The sequence below is a fragment of the Gossypium arboreum genome, chromosome 10 (genome assembly GCF_025698485.1).
Source record: "Gossypium arboreum isolate Shixiya-1 chromosome 10, ASM2569848v2, whole genome shotgun sequence".
NCBI classification, from domain to species: domain Eukaryota; kingdom Viridiplantae; phylum Streptophyta; class Magnoliopsida; order Malvales; family Malvaceae; genus Gossypium; species Gossypium arboreum.
Genome location: NC_069079.1, coordinates 111980586 through 111995751, shown reverse-complemented (window position 1 = coordinate 111995751; position 15166 = coordinate 111980586). Strand labels below are relative to the sequence as shown.

General features: G+C 33.6%; 1 protein-coding gene across 1 annotated transcript; it reads left to right on the top strand.

Moving 5' to 3' along the window:
* The first annotated feature begins 432 nt into the window (after positions 1 to 432).
* On the top strand, positions 433 to 2244 carry LOC108488813 (transcription factor MYB108). Its single transcript, XM_017793099.2, has 3 exons — positions 433 to 781; positions 1160 to 1289; positions 1401 to 2244. Exons 1-3 carry the CDS (start codon positions 619 to 621, stop codon positions 1984 to 1986), a joined length of 879 nt encoding a protein of 292 aa, XP_017648588.1. The 5' UTR covers positions 433 to 618; the 3' UTR covers positions 1987 to 2244.
* Positions 2245 to 15166: the final 12922 nt, after the last annotated feature.

Below are 15166 nucleotides of genomic sequence, written 5' to 3'. Positions count from 1 at the left end.
AAAGTGTGTAAAAATATGTCCAGTTATATATGTTTTCTTTGAAATTTTCAGAGAACACTTTCAGTGAGGTGCTCTTTCCCTGACATGTTAGCAAAAAGCGCACTTAGTTGGATGAGTTTTCACACTCTCTCTTTAAAAATAGTATTTTTTTTCTTAAATATTAAAAGAAAAACAACCTATTTAATTAATTAATAAATTTTTTTGACAAATATGTATATTTCGAAGAGAGGGAAAAAAGAAGTGATAAAATGTAAATTACGGGAACTCAAGAAAAAGAAATAAAACAAAAAAAAAAGAAATTGGGAAAAAAGTCAAAGGGTCAAAGTTGAAAACCCTGTTGGGTGTTGCAATTTTGCTAACCATAATTACAGTCTATCAGGCTTAGGTGTTTAATTAATTAAATAATTAAAAACCCAAGTTCCCATTGCGGCTTTGCTCTCTCTCACATGCTTACCTTTACCTCCATTTCAACCCCCCCAATCTCCTTCTATAAAACCCCACTTCTCTATCTTCCCTCTCTTCAATTCATTTCTCTCTCTATTTCTTCTTCTTTCCCTCTCTGCCTCATCAAAACATATTCAGAAACCTTTTGTCTTTCACTCAAAAATTCATTAAAAAATGGATGTTCAGGGAAGGGATTGTGTCCCAAAAGCTCAAAGTAGTGAGGAGGATCAGATGGAGTTGAGAAGAGGTCCTTGGACTGTGGAAGAAGACTTCAAGCTCATCGATTACATTGCCACACATGGCGAAGGTCGATGGAATTCTCTTGCTCGTTGTGCAGGTAATAATACTAGTACTAATACTAATAATACATGTATGTCACCATAATTGATGCATGTTTATTGGTCGGTCCCCTTTTTCTTTTAGGGGTTTTGGTGATATCAACATGTGGCCTAGCTTTTTTCCCATCTGCATATACATATAGTACAAGTTGATCCTCGACTAGTTGATTTTCAACTTTTGTTTTGGGGTCTTGTTTTCTTCTTCATGTCCTTTCCTTGATGGAAAAAAGCTACTATTTGGAGGCTTTTTTTTTTTTTTAAAGCTTTGAATGTGAGGTTGACGATGATGAACTCAATAGATATATAAAGACCCTTGTGTTTTTTTTTTTTTTATTTCCGAAAATAGATTTACCAGAAGCTTGTATTAATCTAAACAGGTCTCAAAAGGACGGGCAAAAGCTGTAGATTAAGATGGTTGAATTATCTCCGACCTGATGTTCGACGTGGGAACATTACTCTTGAGGAACAACTTTTGATTCTTGAGCTTCATTCACGCTGGGGAAACAGGTTATTTGATGTTTTATACTTTCAATTTATGAATCTTTTTATTATTATTTGAATTTACAGAGATTAATTTTTATGGGTTTTTTGTTTTCTTTTTTTTTTTGGTGAGTGAAGATGGTCCAAAATCGCCCAACATTTGCCTGGAAGAACCGACAATGAGATCAAGAACTACTGGAGAACCCGTGTCCAAAAACATGCCAAGCAGCTTAAGTGCGACGTCAACAGCAAGCAATTCAAAGACACCATGCGTTACCTTTGGATGCCTAGGTTAGTGGAAAGAATCCAAGCTGCCAACGCCGCCTCATCCACCTCCACCGCCGCCGTTACTACCTCCGTCGTGGGTACGGAACCAATGGTGTTTCCCGATGACCACCACCTTGGGGGCGGCGCACAACAAGTGACCTCCTCAAGTAATAATAATTACACCCTAGAGAATTCCAGCACAACTGCAGCCTCATCGGACTCTTTCGGGACACAAGTTTCACCGGTTTCGGATTTCGCTGATTATTACAGTAACATCTCCATTAATCATAACCCTAATCCAAACTGCTTCGAAGCTGGTAATTACCACAACAACGGCTTAGATTTTCAGTGTTTGGAGCAAAACAACCCCTGGCTGGATACCGTGGATGGTTCAGACAATATCTTCGACGCTGAGGATCTTTACTTCTTACAGCAGCAATTCAATTTTAACATGTGAAATAAAAATAAAAAAAAATCTCAAAATACACTAATAAACGGTGAGAGTTAGATTAAATTTACAAAAAGAAAAAAATCAGAATAATAATATAATTTAGAACACATAGGATTAGTCTAATTGTGGATCACTTAAATTAGGTTGTATTTTGTCACTTTGTCTTTCTTTTGATTTTTTATTTGGGAGGGTCACAAAACTTAATTGTAATGCTTTCTTCTTCTTTTTATTTATTTAAATTTAAATCCCATTCATTCATATTAACTTATTTCTTTTTAAATTATAGATATAAATATTATTCAATTATAAATAGTTGTAAAATATATCAGCAAAATAGTTAAATAATGGGTAGATGTGAATAATTGGTTCCACCATATATTAAGAGTCATAATGATCATAAGACTTTGCATTATATTAATAAATACCTTTTGAGAGCTTCTTGTTGTCCATGGGGCATGAACCATAAACTACTTCTAGAATTAGATTATTACAAAAGCTTAAGCCTAGTTATTTATTTGTAAATGAAACGTGGCAGAATTTGATTCGTCTGCTTACGCGTTAAGTCGTGCATTAAGACAAATTATCATCCATTTTTATCTCCTTTCAAGTGAAAAGAAATTAAAGTACAATTGCGAACTCCATTAACTTAGTTTTGTTTTTTTTTAGTTTGCCGTCGTACGGATATAATTTTTCTTTTTCTTTTTTGGCTTCATCCTGTTTAACCGTACAGAGGTTTTAATGTAAAATTCCTTTCACACTTACAAATTTTTATTTTTATTATAAATGTTAATCCTTGCCCTTTTGAATTTATATTTTTATATTTTTTATCTCTACAATTACTTATTAAAATATATAAAAGCATGGGATAGCTTAATTCAAGTTTAAGGAAGGCTGTTAGAATTTCATAGAAGGGTATTTTTGGCAATCTAAATATATTTTGAGAGTGTGTTAATGGTATTAATTAATTTCTTTTTGAACTTTTAGCACTCATTGAGCCTATAATTTAACCTGAGTAATTGATCGTTTGATTGATGTTGACCGTTATTATTTAACATTAATGTTAATGCTGACGTGATTATTAATAGATATTGATTGTTGATATGACATTGTCACGTTAGCAATTGACGATGGTGTAACATTGTCATGTCAACAATCGATGTTTGTTATGATATTTATTAATAGTTATATAAGCATTATCGTTAAATATTAACTATCATCATCAATCAAAAGACTAATTCAAACTCTTAAACAACAACTTAATTGACTATTTTTAAAAAAAAGTTTAAAATTTTATAATACCATGAAGTTTTTTTTTTTTATGAAATAAAGTGTTGTTGACAGTATTTTAGTACTGTGTTCATGGTTTTATATAAAATTTGACACAGAAACGCATTTATGTTAATGAAAAAGCTGAATTTGGAATTTTAGAGCTCTTCTTTTATGCCACATATAATTCAAGTCATAACTTAAAATTTAAGTGGCAATAATTATACCCACATTAAAATTCTGAGTTAAGTATTTTAGGTTAACAAATTATTGATATAGTGGTAAAAAGATTGTGTTATATTATCTAATAGATTAGATTCGATGTTTAACAAATCCACCATCTATATTCGAATATAAAAGAAAATTTTGTTTTATATATTTTAACATAATTTGAGTTATTATGGATTTATGATGGGTTAATCTCAATTTGGATAATTTTAATTTTAAATTATTTTAGAGATAGAACCCAAACTTTTCTAAATTTAGTTTTCTTTGCCTAGATGTTGATATTCTTATACATTTTGTCATGTTCATAACTTACCTTATTTATTATCAATTTTCTTTTGTCATGTTTCAATTCATTTTATAATTTGCATAGTTTTATCATAGTAATTCAATTTATTTATCTAAAAATAAAATTATTATGTTAATCACATATAAATATAAATATCATATTTAATGAAAGATTTATTCTGATTTGATAAAGCAAAGCGAGCCAAATCATTATTAATAAAGTTTTATTTAATTTAACTGTTAATTAAATTATAATTATTTGAGTTAAATTAAATTTTAAAATTAAAGTAATGCTTCTACCTATTTTTAGTTCATTTTGATAATATAAAAAGAAATGCTTTAAATCGAAAAAATATTATTATTATATTTTTACTTGAATGAAGTGATAATTAAAATTATTTAATACGAATTTAAATCTATTATAAGAAGAAATATAGTTGATATTTGGTTACATGAAATAATGTTTTCTTGTATATGAATAAAAGAAAAGGAAGTGGCACATGCCAAGCTAGCGCGAAGGTGAAGCACGTGATGGAATAGTGTAATGAGGCGGAATGGCATGGCGGCAGAGAATACATAGTAGGCCGTGCGGGCCAAGTGGTAGAAGCCACCGATGTAGTCCCATCCGACTATCACTTTGATAAGGTGACACGTGTCTTACTTTTCAATGAATAAAGGTCGGGTATGTGTTCTATCATCAATGTTCATTATTGGGATTAAATTGAAGTAATTTAGCATTTAGTATTTATTTTGGCTTTATTTATTTTAATTTGAAGTAAATGGATACAAAGATTTAGAGTTTATAAACAAATATAATAAAATTACCAGAGCTAATAAAAATATAAAATCAAATTAATACAAAATATCAACAAATTTGTAAAATATTTAAATTTAATAACAATTTTAAAATTAATCGTGAAAAAAAACACTACAAATAGTAAAATAATTAACAGACCATTAATTTGACACCTATCTCAATCAAACCTCACTTTTCTTTATGATATTTTAAAAGAATAGTATAATTTTAGTTTTAGTCCTGATATCTATATCTATATACTTATTAATAAAAGGAATACCACAAGACTTTTCTTTTCTTTTTTAACATTTTAAAAAATTTTAAATATTAATTTTGGTCCCTCTAATATCTTTAGATTTGAAATTCAATCTTTATCCTTTAATTTTTAATATAATTTAATTCTAATATTTTTTATAATGTTATTAATTAGTCTAAATAATTAATACCGTTAATTTTATCAAAAGATTACATGGTTATATATAATTTAAATACCTTATTAGTCTTAGAGACTCACATGTGGCTTTCAGTTCTTTTAGATTTGCTTCATTTGTTTTTTACATTATAAGATAATGGTCAAAATTTTGGCCCTAAATTATGCTAAAACTTAATATTTAATCTATATACTTTAATTTCTAACATAATTCAGTCTCTCTATAATGTTATTAGTTAGCCTAAATAATTAATATTGCTAATTATTTCAATCAAAATGATGACAGTCATTTTTTCTCAACAACACTATCCCAATAGAAAAGCAATTATTTTATCATGATGACGTCGAAAGGTTTTTAAAGAAAAAACCATAATCAATATTGTCAACGTTATTATTATATGGTTATCAAATGAATATTTCTTAAAAATTTTCAAAATGTCACACTAAAAATTTTAATGAAAGATCTTTAATGGTGGTAACAAATGGAATTGAATTTTAAATCCTAAAAGTAGAGGACCATATTTCTAATAATAAAAATAGGAGGATTGAAATCGAAATGTACGAAAGTTTATAGGATTTAACCTTCAAGTTTTTAATCTATAATTTAACACAAACAAACAATAAACCTAATGCAAAGCATAGACCGAGAATCATACTAGTATAAATTTATAATAATATTTTAAACATATGAAAAATAATATAAACATACAAAATGATCTTCTTCTTTTTCCTTTCAAAACTTTTCCCTTTTCATCTTTTTCTTCTCCTTTTGCGTTCCTTTCTATGTTTCCTCTTTTAATATGTTATAGATTTGCACATCAACATTACAGTACATCATTTGGTTTAGTTATACTCTTAGTCCTTGTATTCTTCACACATTTAAAATTGATTTTTTTTTAACTTTTAATTTTAAGAATTGTCTCTCTACTCTTTTAATTTGACAATTAAAGTCTAATTGATAGTAACATCAAATGCTTATATTTAATTAGATTATGTAACATTTTTTTAAAAAAAGTAGTCATGTGAAAACTTCAAACCGTGTAAAAATCATGTAATTTTCACTCTCTTATCCCTAAAACAATCCTAATTTCATTATAAAAATCTTAAAACCCTAAATTCAACTTTCCATACATGTAATATGTGTCGCCCAGATAAAAAAATACTATACAACCAAATTTAACAAAAATATTTTGATAGTGCTATAAAAATAAAAAAATCTAAAATTAAATTTTTTAAAAAATGTTAAACATGTGCAAATAAATATAAATACTTAAAAAGTAGAACTAGACCTTTGGTTTTGTTTTTAAAATTCACTCTTTATCCGGTGAAAGGTAGGCATGATGTTCATTTCGAACATATATATAGATTAATTAAACTTGGAAGTAAGACTGATATGGTTGAAAATAAAGAAAAAATGAAGTGCATACGTGGGTTACATTTCTTAGGTTGATGAAAGTAAAAACATAAGAATGTATTCTGGGCTTAGAATTTGAGATTACATGCAAAAATAAACAATAAATATCCAATCCCAAGAGCAATGCAAAGAGACGAGAGACAAGTGGAGTCCATGATAGAGAGCTTAGCTTAATCACCACTCATCGTCGCCACGTTTACCTTTCTGCCTTCCTAATCCCTAAAGTTGAATGAATCTTTGATTGCTGTGAGAGTGATGGATAGTTCCAGGTGGAGACCTAGGTGGCATATATGTAATTAATTAGCATTGTTATCTAATGATGGATCCATTCCCCTTACGAATTCCATTCCTTGTTGACTACTTAGACGGTGTGTGGAGGGTTACTGTTGCGAAAGCTACCTTACAAATTATACCAATATTTAGTTTCCATTTTCATTCTTTGTTTCGGAGGGCTGCTACCTAAGATTACTGTAGAAGCTATTATATTTTTTATTAAAAAATAGATAAATTAATCTTCATATACTAGATTAAAAAATAAATATAATATGATAATTCTACTATTAGAGTTGTGTGACCCGAATTCTTGTTAAATAAATAAAATATAGTGACAAAACAAGGAGATCTATGTACGGACCATGTTGTATAAGTAGAATCCATATAGAACTTCACTTCTTTTAACATTGATTAGAATAAGGTTTTTTAACCTTTAAATAGATGTAGTCAAAACTCCTATTGTATCATTCGTTTTTCAACATTAGTGAATTTCTCCTCCTCTACCCGTGGTTTTTCTCGAAAGGATTTTCACATAAAATCTATGTGTTTTATTTTATTTTCTTATTATTTTGCGATCGTTCTATATTACTATTATCAACATTTATTATAACATCTACCATAAATATACCTTTGATAATACTACTTATAATCCGATATTAATGTGGGAATGTTACACTTCTGTTAAAAATTTCATCTGTTTCTATTGTAAAAAAAGTGATTTTTGTAAGTCAATATGAGGTAAATGTGGCATACCACATGTTATTGTTTGATTATTTTATCAATCATGTTAATTTTAAAAGTATGCATTTAATCAAAATATTTAATAAAAAGACCAATTTATTTTTTATCTAACATGACTCTAATATATAAATCTCCATGATACTTTTATCTACCAAGTCCATTTCAGATTTTCCTTTTTCTTTTTTATATCTTAACCACTCAAAATTTAATTTAATTAATATAAAATTTAAATTAATTTAATTAAAAGAACTTGTCTAATCAATATTTAAATAGACATAAATTGTAAAGTAATCTATATTTGAAATTATCTTAACAAATAAAACTTGAAATGATCTGAAATTCAAAATAATTTAAATATAAAATCTTTATTGTACAGGCCAAATTTAACCAACCCAATACCCAAAAACCACTAAATCCCTAGCCCAAAACCCATCTACTAACCCACTAAGCCCAACAGTAACCTAAAAACACCACAAACAAAGAAACAGGAACCCTAGCCGCCAGCATGTGCTCCCCTCTGCTCCACCACCGACGCCAGCATGTGCTCCCCTCTGCTCCACCACCGTTTACCTGCATCAATAAAGTAAAAAGAGACAGACAACAAAGAAGCAAGTTGTAAAAAATGCCTATAAGAGGCTGAATCCAATACCATTGTAGAGATCGGCATTTTTGATAAATAAGAAACAATATTAGATTTGAAAAAAAGATACAAAGCAAAGAACAGATATCATCAATATATCAAGAGCAAAGAACGAAGCCCAAGGAAGAAATCAAAACCAGAGATCGAAAGGTGTTTAAATTTTCCAAGTTTCGAATCGGTTCTTCTTTCTTCTTTTTTTACTTTTCTTTTTCCGATTACATGGTGGTGCATATATATATTATTAAAATAAAGAGGAAAATATAAAAATAAAATAAAAAATATACCTTTTTCGAAACTTCAGCCACCGCTCGCGGTGGCCGGCGACGGCGCCCGCGGCAGAGGACGGTGGCTGTTCGCCGGAGCCTAGACTGGACCAGGAGAACCTGCACAGAGAGAAAAGAAGTATTTTTTGAAAAACAAAAGGGAAGAATGAAATTTTTAAAAAAAAAATTTAGTTAATATAAGAGTATAAAACGACGTAGTTTTAAGGGGATTATGGAGACCTCAAAAAGGCGCCGTTTGGCCCTCGACCGACGCAGGCGACTCGACCCGCTAGGGGATCCGCGCGTTTTTGTCCTAATGGGATATTTTCTCAATAAGTCCCTCCGCTTTTCCCTCTTCTCGCAATTAAGTTTTTTATTTATTTCAATTATACCTTAAAATTTACTTTGGTTTCATTTTGGGCCCCCATTCGAACGACGTCGTTTAGGAGGACGGGGATTATTTTATTTTTGGACCCTGTATGCTATTCGCACCTTCAAATTGGTCCCTTTCTTCTTTGTATATTTTCGAATCGGCCCCAAATTCTTTTTTAAGTTCAATTTAGTCCCTAGTTGGGATATTTTACTCTTTTATTATTAAATTAATTAATTTTATTAATTTCTTGTATTATTATACTTTACCATTATAATTATTATTATTTTCTTTTTACTTTCGTTACCACTTTATTATTATTACGTTATTATTATTATTTTCCTTATTATTACCATTAAAGTTACATTTCCTTTTCATACTTAGTTATTTGTATTATTATTTTATATTATTGTATCATTAATTTTATCTTGTCATTCTTACAGAGTTATTATTATTACTTTTATTTATTATTTTTTTTGTTTTATTACTAATACTATTATTAACATTGTTACTAGTAAATTTATTCACTACCATTATCTCTATTTACATATTATTATTTTTCTTACTACACTATCATCATCCCGTTTTTTTCTCACTAATATTATTGATAATAACATATTTTAATGTATTATTCTTCTTATTGTCATCATTGTTATATTCATGCTTGTATTTATTCTAACGTCATTTTTATTATTCCCACTATTATTAGTATTGCATATATATATATATACATATCCTTTTGTTATTATTTATATACAAACATTTTGAATATTATTACCCTCTTTTGTTAGACTAATTAATTTCACATAGTCATTATATCGTCTTTTACAGACTATTCATATTATTGCTTTACACTATCGCATTTGGTCATTATGTTATTATTCATATTAATTTATGTTTACTATAAATCACATTATGTTTTTACTCAATGCCTCAAAATAATTCTTTCATAAAAGTGATATTTCGTATTTGGTAATTCGAGATAATCGTGCCCTAACTTACTGGGTTACGATTTTTCTCATTTAACTTAAATAACAGGATACTCTTTTAAATTGCTATACGAGTCTTAAAAATGCTTATTCTCGAAGATGTGAAGTGTTGTGCCCTAACTTACCGGGTATGATATTTCGTCATCTCGAAATAAGAATTTTGTTTAGAAATAAAGGCAATATTCGGTGTTTGAGAATTCGAGAAAACGTGCCCTAACTTACTGGGTTTCGACTTCTCTCGTTTATTCTAAATAATCGAATACCCTTTTAATAAAATACACAGATTTCATAAAAGGCAAGCTCGCTCTCGAAAATTCAAGATGTCGTGTCCTAACTTACTGGGTGTGACATTTCATATTTTGAGACGAGAAGGTCTTTAACACTTGAGCTTTTTACAAAGAAGGATCGTATTTTAAAATTCTTTCAAGTTTTTTTAAAATTTTCGACACTAAGACACTAATTAATCAACTAGGTACCAATTTTGGGCGTATCGAGGGTGCTAATCCTTCCTCGTGCGTAACCGACTCCCGAACCTATTTTCTTGATTTGCGTAGACCAAAATTGTTGTTTAAATAAATCAAACTATTTATTAAAAACAACCACCTTTATGAGGTGACCCGATCACACCTCGTCAAAAAGGATCGGTGGCGACTCCCGTTCTTTTATTTTCAAAAATCCAGGTCGATTCCCGTTTTTTCAAAAAAATGGTTATGACAGCTTGGCGACTCCCGTTCTTTTATTTTCAAAAATCTAGGTCGATTCCCGTTTTTTCAAAAAAATGGTTACGACAGCTTGGCGACTCCACTGGGGACACGAATGAGAGAGTCAAACCACAAGTTGATTAACTCTTGTCTTTTTATCGAAAATTGAAAATTTGGTTTTGAAATACGATCCTTTCATTGCATTTCATCAGCTATTCTTGTGGTCTAAATAATACCTGCTACGTTGGTCCGATTCTTTAAATAGTGTTGCATATTGGATTGCATGACCATTGTGGTCACACCCTCTTAAGTGGGAGCGCGAAACTATTCCTTCGTGAGGTTTTCACCTCCGCAGGGATAGTGGATTGCTTTGGGATACATCCGTACCTATGTCTTCGTGAGATTTTCATCTCCGTGCAGCCATAGGGAAATGTATTCCCTCGAATCGAACTCGATGCAGATGAGCCTATAATGGGTGAAGATCGAGAATCTGCTGGTTCAGTACCCTATTCTAGAATCAAACCCCATGTAGCGAGCCTTAAGAACCCACCCTAGGTAGAGCCACTCCGAAACCCTAGTGGTTACCTGAGCAAGTGCTATATTTATTATTCTTCGTTTGCTTTGAACTGTGCATAAACTACTGACCTGCTTTGTTTTACTTTCATTGTATTTGCATGGCATTTTCATCATAAAAGGTGTTGATTCGTGTTCGGTTCCTAAATAGATAGTTTATCATGGAAAAGGGGTTTTTTGATAAAGTAGAAGACAACGCGGCTGTTCGGATATGGGCTGAGACAACACAACAAGAGAAAGGTGATAGTCTTACCAAGGGGTATGTGTCAGAGCTATGGAATTTCACTCGGATCAGCGTAACCCAGAATAATCTCCAAGAATTGAAAGAAATATGGAACCAGTGGGATGACGAGGTCAAACAATTATTCTATTGTCATTACGGTGATTTACCTTATCTGCTTGATGTCAAGGTAGACGAACACGTGTTTCGAGCCCTTGCCCAATATTGGAATTCTGCTTATAGTTGCTTCACTTTCGGGAAGGTAGATTTGGTACCTACTATAGAAGAATACACACCTTGCTCCGTTGCCCAAAGATTCAAATAGAGCGAATTTTATACCGGACACATAGCGTCCCAAAGATTTTCAAAAAACGATGAACATCACGGGATGAGCGAACAGTGGGTGACAACCGGATCAAACAAAAGGAGATTGTAAATGCATCCCATGGAGGAATCGAGGATCTAATCTTAGCGCACCAGACGTGAAGAAAAGGGTAGATGTCTTCGCCTTGAGCATCTATGGATCGGTCATCTTCCCCAAGGCTTTGGGGCATGTAGACGAGGTGTTGTTGACCTTTTGATAGGCTTGGTAAAGGAACCACACTGCACCCATAATCTGGCGAAACTTTCAGATCATTAAATGCTTGTAGAAGAGCGGTGAAGGAGATTTATTGGATGTGCACACTCTTGCTATCCCGGTTCCACGACCATTTTGGAAAGTGGAAAAGGTCTCATATCGTATCTTCTCTGAAAATTACTCTCCGCTGAAAGAGTTAGTGGCTACACTGAGGCGAGATGATGTAACAGAAGAAAATTAGATGACGGTTCTCCAAAATCTGCAAGAAGAAGATGTTGAATGGAGAGCCCCGTGGATGGTCCCTGATGAAATATTATATCGATGCGAGATTTTGATTGGGTTTCCTTGTTGGGAGTATGGGGAGCCGTCGGATCGCTCCTCTCGCTTGCATTGCGACAATCTGAGATCCGACGGTTTACACCACCAACATACGGGTTGGCCCAGTGCGAGTTCACGTTCACAGGGAATAATTACAAAAAGAAAGTTCGCGAGATATCAAATGCTTAGAACCAGACTCGTAAAATGAAGAAGTTTGCTGCCAATCCCATGACTACTCCTGCGTACGACCGATGGTGGAATCAGAGGATTAACGACAACATCCCTACATCAGATCAAGGGAATCCTCAGTCAGTAGAAGAATACTTGAAAGTAATCCTATCTGAGCTGGAAATCATCAGGCAAGATTTCGAGAGAAAGAGTCTAGAGCTAGAAAAAAAGATCAAGCATTTGGAAGAAGAAAAGATGCAGTTAGGGTTAGACGTCGATGCCCAGAAACTAGAAGCCGAAAGACTCAGAAAAGGGAAGAACAAGGCCGAAGAGGACTTAGACAGTTTGAAAACAGACTATAAGAAGCTGCGCAGATCAATGAGAACCGCTGGGTTAGGAAAAACATCCGAACAATGGTGACATGAAGTTAAAGAAAGCAAAGCAAAGCCAACCAGTGGGAGGAAAAATTTCGCGATGCTCAAGCTCGAGAAGGTACTCTGAAAGAAGTTTGGTAGAAAGTCAGAATGAGAAAGAAGGGTTAAAGATCCGGATATCAGAGTTAGAGAGGTTATTGTACCAAGATCGCACAGTAACTCGCAATCGATTTGAAAGCTAGTCAGAACAGAATCGAAGAATTAAAAAAGAATATAGAAGAACTCAAAACAGCGCTGCAAAATCGTGAACTTCAAATAGAACTCCTCGAGGTAAATAACGAGCGATGGAAGGAGCAACTTCATCAATCTCAAGACCAAGTCAGGAGCAGGGACTACATCATGGGCGAAGCTTTGACTCAAGTACGAGAAGTGGCTGACCACTTGCAAACTTTAGCAGTACAAGCCGATGTGCTGAGTTTAAAATACGAGTCAGAGTCGGACCGAGGCCAAAAGCTAGCTTGGCTTCTTAGACAGGTCAAGGCCTTAAGTATCAGGGCCAAGCCTTATATGTAATCTATTTTATGTAAAGAAACTTGTTTTCTAGAAAAGTTACTCTAATGAAATCGAATTGGAATCAACGCTTTTTTGCATTCATCGCATTCATTGCATTCATGCACCAGCATTGCATCATGCGCACTAAAACTTACAAGAAACCCTAAAAATCATGGCAGTTACCCTGAAACATCGTTACGGTACAAGAGGGAAAACAAAAGCAATGAATCAAAGGTTAGAGAGATTGGAACAAATGCAAAAAGAGATGCAGGATCAACTACAAACACGTATGCAAGAACGGTGGCCAAAATCCAAAGAAGATGTAAGGGACCGATCTTTGAGTCCCAAAGGAGTATGATGGATCAATTAACGCGTCTATTGGCTGGTGGATTAGAAAAAGGGAAAAGCCCCATAATCAATAATGGAGATGACAACGAAGATCCCGTCTAGCCTCCGGGGTTTGTCCCAGCGGACGTTCAGACACAACCTGATGTGTACCCAAGAAGGCCATCAATCACAATCAGGCCTCAACCATTTCAAGCCGGTGTCTCGGCACAGATGAATTATCAGACTGGTTCAGGCTCTAATCCAGGGGACAATCCGACCAACCCTGTGGTCCTCAATCTCGATGAAGTAATAGAAACCGAAAAGACAAGGGTAGAATTCCCGAGAGAGCTTGAAGAAAGATGTAAATGGTTGGAAGAAAAATTTAAAGAAATGGAAAGCACTGACTATCGTGGTGGGATCGACGCTAAGGAATTAAGTTTGGTTCCAGAACTGGTACTCCCTCCCAAGTTCAAAACTCCAGAATTTGAGAAATACAACGGACTAGTCGTCCAAGCTCACATCACTATGTTCTGTAGACGCATGGCAGGCTATGTCAATAATGACCAACTATTGATCCACTGTTTCCAGGAAAGTCTAGTTGGGGCCGCTTCTAGGTGGTACAACCAACTGAGTCTTAACCAGATCAGTTCATGGAGGGATTTAGCACAGGCTTTCATGAAGCAGTACAGTCACGTGACAGACATGCCCCTGATAGAGTCACATTACAGAACATGGAGAAGAAACAAAATGAGAGTTTCAGGCAATACGCCCAAAGATGGAGAGAGGTAGCAACGCAAGTTCAACCACCTCTTCTAGAGAAAGAAACGACCATGCTCTTTATCAACACGCTGAAGGCTCCATTCATCAACCACATGCTAGGGAACGCTACTAAAAGCTTCTCAGACATAGTAATGTCTAGAGAAATGATAGAGAACGCGATAAGATATGGAAAGATTGAAGCAGGGGAAAGTGCTAAGAGACCAGCCCCGAGAAGGAAAGAGAATGATGTGAACAACACGAGTATACATAATAAGCCAGTCACTATGAGCCAACCAAAAGTGGTGACTACTAGCCATCAGGGCTTCGCAAGACGAGACTTCAACCCAAGGCATAACACGGAAAGGGTCCAGTTTACGCCTATCCCGATGTCCTACAAGGAATTGTACCAGAGTTTATTCGATGCCCATGTAGTGTCGCCCTTCTATCTAAAGCCGATGCAACCCCCATTCCCCAAATGGTACGACGCAAACGCCCAATGCGAATACCATGCAGGAGCCATAGGGCACTCGATAGAAAACTGCACCACTTTCAAGAAGCTGGTTGAAAGACTCATCAACATGGGCATCGTGAAATTTGATGATACACCTAGTGCAGAAAACCCATTACCGAATCATAGGGATAAGGGTATAAATGCCATAATCGAGAGTTCAGGGAAGGAAATTAAGATGAATGTTGCAGAAGTGAATACCCCGTTGAAAGAAGTGTGGAAGAAAATGGTGGAAAGAGGTTTGATGGCGCAGAATTCGAGGGTTAGGCCTCGAGAAGCGAAGAATTATTGTGAGTTCCACGATCAAGAGGACCATGAGATTCAGAAATGCAGCCAATTCAGGGCTTTAGTACAAGGATTGATGGATAATAAGGAGCTGGAATTCATCGAATATGTCAGGAACCAGGAAGAAGC